Source organism: Saimiri boliviensis, chromosome 2 (assembly GCF_048565385.1).
Source record: "Saimiri boliviensis isolate mSaiBol1 chromosome 2, mSaiBol1.pri, whole genome shotgun sequence".
NCBI classification, from domain to species: domain Eukaryota; kingdom Metazoa; phylum Chordata; class Mammalia; order Primates; family Cebidae; genus Saimiri; species Saimiri boliviensis.
Genome location: NC_133450.1, coordinates 235,357,609 through 235,365,557, shown reverse-complemented (window position 1 = coordinate 235,365,557; position 7,949 = coordinate 235,357,609). Strand labels below are relative to the sequence as shown.

The 7,949-nt window shown below is 57.7% G+C and overlaps 1 protein-coding gene across 1 annotated transcript; it reads right to left on the bottom strand.

Moving 5' to 3' along the window:
• Positions 1-225: 225 nt before the first annotated feature.
• Positions 226-5,928, bottom strand: LOC101031002 (spermatogenesis-associated protein 31E1-like). Its single transcript, XM_010348824.3, is given in 5 exon segments — positions 226-4,120; positions 4,376-4,436; positions 4,962-5,019; positions 5,741-5,865; positions 5,868-5,928. Coding segments are annotated over 5 exon segments (4,197 nt in total). The 5' UTR covers positions 5,926-5,928.
• Between the last annotated feature and the right edge of the window lie 2,021 nt (positions 5,929-7,949).

Sequence of the window (7,949 nt, the reverse complement as noted above, 5' to 3'; positions counted from 1 at the left end):
GACGCTGAGCCCTTTCCTGTACCCTAGTGTGGCACAGACAGAAGCCACCACCTCTGCAGGGAAAGCAGGTGTATTGGGAACCTCTCCATGGAAGTCATGAACACATGGGGGCTGTAATCATCCACGCAGGACAGGTTTGTTCTGTAGGTGTCCAGTTTTATTTGAGTAGAACCCACTGTCTCCCCCAGGAGAGGTGTGAGAAGCCTGGTCTGGTTCAGCAGGACCTCAGTTCCTGCGGCTGTGGATGGGGCCGCCCGAGGTGCTTGCCACCCGTGGCCTGTGGTGGTGACCAGCTGGGGACACAGGCTCCTTGGGACAATGGGTCCAATTGCTGTCTCTGCTGCCCCTATTTTTGACATGACAATCATGGCCCTTGGGGGTGGCATTGGGGCTGCAGGTCAGAACGTGCATCTCTCTGCTCTGTTCTTGGTGGCAGTAACCCCTGTGGCAGCAGGAATGCACATTCTCCTGGGAATGGATGTCCCCTTTGTGGCGACTGACCTCTGAGGGACCACGTCCCTGCCGAAGCCCCAGTTTGTCCAGCAGGATCTGTCCCACAACTCTGATGATGGCCCGGGCCTCATCAGCCACGCTGTCCATAAAATACCTCGCTGGGCCAGACTCTCGGCTCTGGACACCAGCTGCCCCAGGCCTGCCTTTCCGCAGGACGTCTTCCTGCCCTGCGCCTCTTTTCCTGGGGGGTACACCCGGCAGAGGGTGGCTGATCTGCCTCTGCAAGTTGCTTTCTGGTGGTGCCTGTCCCTTCTCCGGCTGAGGGTGGACGTATTTCCTTTCCTGTTTGTCTCCTATTTCCCTGGCGTGGGCAGGGTGGCTCCTCCCACTGGCTTCTGAGGTCCTGGGTCTCTTGGCCCCGTGTCCCGGCTCCCCTGGTCCGGGCCGCCTGTGGGCCTTACCGTCGTCTGCAGAGCCCAGCGCCTTCGGACTCTTTTGTGGGGCCTTCACTTTTGGGCTCCCAGGCTCCTGCTGCCCCGGGCCTTTCCCTCCCCTCCATAGGAGGTCACGTGGCCCCTGGGAAGCTGTGGTGTTCTTACTAGACACATTCTGGGAGGTGGACAGAGGGGCCTGAGCAGGTGGCATGTCTGCGGCGGGAAGCATGTCCACATGGCGGCCAGGAAGGCACAGGCCTGTGGCGCCGTCCTGGAGGAAGATGCCGGAGGCACGGCCTGGCAGCTGCTCCTCTGGATCCACCTGCACTATGAGCTCGATCTCACTGACCACCTGCGCTCTCAGGCACAGCTGCTCTGGACTCTCAGCACCACAGACTGTGGACACTGAGGGGTTACTAGTGGTCCCCAGAGCCCCTGATCTCCTCAGATCCACCTGAATGCTTCCGGAATTTGCCTTCACGCTGGCTTCCAAGGTGACTTCCCAAGCGGGAGGCTTCTCCTCCCCCACCTCCAGGGGCTCCAGAGCGTCCTCAGCACTTGCCCACGGGGACCCTACCTTGAGCTCCTGCAGGGCTCTGCTACTACAGGGGTCTCCCAGGGACGTGCTCTCGCTGTCAGGCCACGGCTCATTCTCAGTCATTGCTGGACATGGACTCGCCTCTAGGATGGTTTCCCCGGATCCTAGGACCATCTCCCTGTGCCAGGTTCTGTCCCCAGGGCTGCAAGTGACGGGCTGAGACTCCCTGTCCTCCTGTCCAGTCGGAGACACCTCTGATCGCCCACGGGTGTCAGCTGACTGGGACCCTCTCAGGGTCCTCTGGACTTCCTCCTGCTCCGGTGGCGGGGGAGGGAGAGCGCCGCTCACGGTGGGGATTGACTTGCTTGTTGTCCAGCTGTCTCCTGGACCATCCTGGGGAGGTTTTCCCAGGAAAGTGGCAACCGCAGCTACAGATTCAACCTGAGATTCATAGGAGGCCAAGGGGGGACAAGTGGCGTGTGGGGGCGGCGGGGGCTGAGCCTCACGTGACCAGACGTTTATGGGCTCCAGGGACCGGAGGTCTGGACCCCACCTGTGCCTCACACGAAACCTTAAGAGATGTGCTTCCAGCATCTGCTGGGTGCAGGGACGGACGAAGGAAAGCTCCTGGGAGGTGTTCACGTGGGCTTTCTCATCTCTCCTGGGTGCCAGCTTCCCAGGGTCCTGGCAGGTGTCAGACTTGGGAACAGCACGTTTGGCCATGAGCCGGGAGCGACGCACAGGCATGGGGATCCAGCCCTCCTTGATCTCCCCCACCTTCCTGCCCAGATGCACGTGGAGCTTATTTTCCGAATGCTTCTTGTCTGGGTCCCTGGGTGCGGAGCTTACTGACTGGTTCTTCCAGGGCCTCCTGAAGTCACCTTCCGCCTCCTGCTTGTCTTCCTCCAGAAGCTTCACCGAGGTCCTTCCTGAGCCTCTGGGTGGATCTGCTGGGATCCTCTCCAGCTTTTGCCCTCCATCCTGGCTTGGGTCTGGCTCTCGTTTGGACTTTAAGCACCCCTTCCCAGAGAACCTTCCAGAGCTCCTGAATCCTGTCTTCTGCCCAACCTCGCTGTGCTTCCCCGAAAATTCAGAAGGCTGGGAGGGCAGGCGGGCCCCCTGCGTGTCTTCTGCCTGATGCTGGGGCATCCCTGGGAATTCCCCCTTGGGCGGCAGCGGGTCTCCAGGTGGCTGGAATCTGCCAGGCGAGCCACGGGGCTGCTCCTGGTGGATGGCACTCCTTCCTTGCCACCGGTGCTCTGGGAGCTCGGGGCTGGTGGCAGCCCCGGAAAGGATGGGGGCTGACTCGGGGCTGCGGAGGGCCAGCCTCTCCTGGGGATGGTGGGCAGTGGGTTCGCTCAGGACAGCCTGAGACTTTTGGAGGAGAGAGGGCAAAATCTTCTTCCATTTTGGTCGCTTCTGCAAGGGCCATTCAAGATACTCCTTTCCAGTGCGGGTGGCAGAATGTGCCCTCTGCTGGGATGTAAGGCAAGATGCCCCACAGCCCCTAATCTGGGGTGAAGAGAACGGTAGGCTTGGGACACGGGGTGAGAAGTGGGGCTGGGTCTGGATCCCAGCCAGAGGCGGGGGCTGGGGCCGGGGCCTGGCTGGAGTGAAAGGTTGAGGCTGGGCCACGTGGCGGGGCTGGGGTGGTGCCTGGGGAAGCTGTGAGGATGCCTCAACCTGAGGCTCACGTGGAAGGGAAGTGGCGGCTTCACGGAATGATACCCTGTGCCTGTTTCCTGAGGAAGCCTCCTTCGAAACCCAGGCCGCAGCCACCAGGGACTCGCTGTTGAAAGAGGGGAGGTCCCAGAAGAGCTGGCTGCATTTCTGCTGGAAGTGGTCCCCCATGGCCGTGGCGTCAGAGACCTGCTGCGGGCTGGGCGGCTGCTGTGGTTGGGCTGTCTGGTTCCAGAAGGGATCGGGAGTCGTGGCGTCCCACTCCTCCCAAGGTGGTGTCATCTGCGGGCAGTCCGCCCCCTTCCCTTCTTCCTCCTGCCGCAGTTTCATCACTGCCTTCTTGGTGATGAGAGTCTCCAGCAGCTTCTGCACCTCAGGGTGGATGAATGTGCACTCACCTGCCTCCGTCTGCCTGGGTGTGGGGTCTCCCCAGAAGGAAGCCTCTAGGGGGTGGCCGGGAAGATGCTGTTGCTGGAATTTGCCATGTGAGCAGGTGGAGAGGCCCCACATGGTGGCAGCATCCTTCCACGAGGAGAGGTCCCCAGTGGGCTCACCGGAGCGCCCAAGGCCAGAGATCACTGTGGTTGGAGCCGGCGGCCGCTGCTGGCGTGGAGGGGAGCTGTGGGGGCCGGGGCCACGTGGAAGTCCAGCCAGGCTGGAGGCACGCGAGGGTGGAGAGGAGGCCGCGGGCCCACGGGGCTGTGGTGAAGGAGGAACAAGTGCATGTGGCCGGGGTGCAGGGCGTTTTAGGGGGAGCAAGGGCTTTTGTGGCCTGGCAGCACTCAGGGTTGAGTGTGATCCAAAAGGCTCTGAGGAGGTTGTCGGGCCTGGTGACAGCGTGGAGACCAGAGGAGCCGGGGAAGCTGGTGGGGACAAGCTGGCAAGAGGCAGGTCTTGCATACATTTCCCAGGCGGCGGTGGGGCTTGAGCAGGAGCTGGTTTGCACACGTCCCCCGGGGGATCTTCACCTAAGGGCGGATGGGAGCCACCCTCACCCACGAGCTTCCTTAGGTGGCTGCAGGAGACAGCAGGCACAAGCTGCAGCCAGGGGCAGGGGGTCCAGAGGCCGGGAGGGCTGGCACCTGGGGCCCACAGCCCTCTACCTCCCCCACGGCTGACTTCACAAAGCTCTGCCTATGTCCACCCCAGGGCTTCAGTCCCCTCCTGTCCCCTTCCCAGGGCCTCCCCTCTCAGGTCTCCACCAGGCCCTAGGGTTACTTCTGAGGCCCTGGTAGGAAGGAGGACATGGGGAGAAGGGGACGCTCCTCACCTCTCCAGAAGACAGGACAGGTCCCGAGTCTCCTCCAGCTCCCTCAGGAGAATTCTGCAAGCTGGAAGTCAGGAGGCGGGGTTACGTGGGGAAGGCGGTGCCTGGGAACCCCACGGGAGGCCGCGTGGATGTCTCTTTAAGGCCACCATGGGGGAGAAGACCCTGAAGCCCATGCGTCTGTGTCCAAGGCCACCTGACCCTGATGGTGACAGCAAGGTGTGCACCATGCAGCACTTTGTCATTTGCAGAAAGGGCTTCCACAGACACCTCCTCGTGGGTGTCATACCATCTTGTGGGGAGAGCGGACTGGGGTGGTCTCTAAGAGGAGTCAGCCTTAGCCGAGGTCAACAGCTGTCCACATGGATCTGGAGCCTCCCGCCATACCCAGGCAGGCATTGGTCCCTTCCCCACCCCGTTATGGGCCATACCAGGTCCATGGCTTCATTCCAGCAGGGAATCTGAGGAGGCCCCGGGGTCTGACTTCCCTCCCGGCTGCTTCCCTTCTCAGGCCTCTGCAAATGACTTCCTACAGGCCTGGCGATGCTCAGTCACCTCCGGGGAGTCCTAGGGACCAGCAGAGCCTCACCTTTCAGAGCTGGGATCTCCTTCCTGCTCCTGGATCTTCCCCTTCTCTTCCTCTGATCCTGAGAGGCAAGAAAGGGTGAGGGGCTGGGACCAGTTCTCACTCTCCTCTCCCCAGACCAGCTGCACCCACAGCGTGCTCATGAAGGACTCGCTTTCTGCCTCTAGCTCAGGGAGCTCTGTGTGCGTTTCTTTCACCCATGGTTACCCTGCATGAAATGTTTTCTGTTTTCTTACTTACAGAAATGCCAGGAGGGTTTTCGGTGTGACTCCACCCTGGATGTCCCCAGTCCCTGCTCCTCCGCTCAGGGAACACCCAGGCCCAGGCCCTCAGGCTGCTCTGAGCTGCCAGTAGGATTCTGTTTCCAAAGCCAGAGGTGATTCTAGGCTCTGTGGGAGGCTCTCAGGGGCTCAGCACAGCTCCAGATCACCCCATACAGAGGAGGCTGGGCCCCAGCACCTGCCCTGGGAAGGGCTGATGAGCCAGGGCTGGGGCCTGTCTCCCACAGAGCCCTCACACCTCTCCTGAGTCAGTACCCGCCGCTGAGCCTGGTGTTGGTTTGTGCCCTGAAGACTCCTGCCACCCCACAGATGGTCTGGGAGCTGGGCATGGAATCCTCTGTGCACTCTCACCCCACCTGCCCTGCCCTGCCCTGCCCTGCCCTGAGGGACCATGAGATTTCCCATTGCAGGAGCATCTCTCGTGGCTTAGGAAAAGTGAGCCTGAGGGGAGGAGAAGAAGAGAGAACTTTTCTCTGTGGGGCTGGGCTGAGGGCTCCTTACCTCCTCGCTACTCCTCTTCCTCCAGGGCAGATGTGAGGGTGGGTCACTGGGGAGGTAGGGAAGTAATAGGAAGAGGAGCCCCAGGGCACACACCCCAGTGAGGATGAAATCCATCACCCAGGGCTGGAGCTGGGGCTCAGCCATGTGGCACTAGGGCTCTTCAGAGGAAGGAGCATTTTTTCCATCTGAAGTGCAAAGTCGCACCTTCAAGCAACTGAGCTCTGGGCGTCCCCTTTGGGACTAGGGACTGGGGCCCAGGCCTGCATCACAGAGCTGGGGCCTCCTCCTCACAAAGGGCTTCTGGGGGCAGGGGAGGGGCAGTGGGAGGAGGAGGCTGAAGCACAGCCCCGCCCTCAGCTCCCAGGCCGGGATCTGCCAGATCCCTCCTTCCCACTCCAGCAGCTCACCCTGTCAGCGGCCTGGGTCCGTTTTCTGTCTGTCCCCTGGAACACAGATGTGACCCGATTCCTTTGTGTTACAAACCATCTAATTGTACAGGGGTTTTTTTAAATGTACAATTAAATTATTATTGACTACAGGCATTCTGTTGCTGTCAAGTACTACAAATACTGGTTTTATTCATTCTTTCTTTTACCTTTTGCATCCATTCACCATGCCCACCTCTCTCCCCCTGCACCTGCCTTCCCAGCCTCAAGTAACCATCCTTCTGCTCTGTATCTCCGTGAGTTTGTTTAATTTTGAGTCCCCACAAATAAGAGAAAACGTGATGTTTTCTTGTTTTTCTTTGCCTCATTTCATTTAATGACCTCCAGTTCCACCCATGTCTGTGCAAATGATAGGATCTCATTGTTTCTATGGCTGAAGAGTGTGCCATTGTGTATACGCACCACCTTTTCGTTATCCATTCATCTGTTGATGGATACTGACTAGGTTGCTTCCAAAGCTTGGCTGTTGTGCACAGTGCTAGAAGAAACACGGGAGGCAGGTATCCCTTCAATATACGGATGTCCTTTCTTCTGGGTATGTACCCAGCAGTGGGATTGCTGGATCCTATGGTAGCTCCAGTTTTAGTTTCAGAGAAACTTCCAAACTGTTCTCCATAAAAGTTTTACTGACTTGCACTCCCCCCAGCAGTGTATGAGGATTCCCCTCACATCCTCGCCAGCATCTGTTACTCCCTCATTGTGGTTCTGATTTGCATTTCTCTAATCTGTGGTGTTGAGCTTTTTTCCATATGTTTGTTGGCTGCATGCGTTTTCTTTTGAGAAGTGTTTGTTCATGTCCTTTGCCCACTTTTTAATGGGGCTGTTTTCTTCTTGTAAACTTCCTTGAGTAGATTCTGGATATTGGACCTTTGTCAGATGGTAGATTGCAAAAGTTTTCTCCCATTCTGTAGGTTGTCTGTTCACTCTGATGATAGTTCCTTTTGCTGTGCAGAAGCTCTTTACTCTAATTAGATCCAATTTTTGCTTTGTTACAATTTCTTTTGGCAATTTAAACATAAAATATTTGCCCATGCCTATGTCCTGAATGGTATTTCTTAGATTTTCTCCATGCCTGCTCAGACCTGACTGCTCCATACCACGGGCGCGTTTGTCTTCTCCAAGTTGAAAGAGGTGGCGCCATCATCAGCATTTTTCTTGGAAGGGCAGGAAGTAAAAACACGGCTGAGTAACACTCAAGAAAATATAGTTTATATACACGATGATGAATTAATCTTTTTTTTTTTTTTTTGAGACAGAGTCTCACTCTGTCACCCAGGTTGGAGTGCAGTGGCACAATCGCAGCTCACTGTGTCCTTGACCTCTGAGATTCAAGCCATCTTCCCCACTCAGTCTCCCGAGTCACTGGGACTACAGGTGCACCATGCCTGGCTACATTTTTTATTTTTTGTAGAGACGGGGCTCACTATGTTGCCCAGGCTGCATCTTTATTCTTTTATCCCATCCTCTACCAAAGTCATGTTACTGTAATAGAAGTGAAATACCGTAGCCTCGTGTGCCTCAATAGGCAGGGGCTGCCAGGGCTCTTCGTATGGCTGAGCATTTCAAAGCCACCTTGAAAGCTGTTCCACAGGTGACCTCAGGGTGATCCACCTCCCTCTTGGAGGTGATCCAGCAGGGTTCTGGTAGCTGAGCTCGTCCAGCAAGTTCACACTGGCACTGAAAATGACTTCTCGGCTTGGGGTTTTTCTTATTCCAAATTTGGGCCCAGCCCCAGGGCAGACTGAGCAAACACACAGACAGCC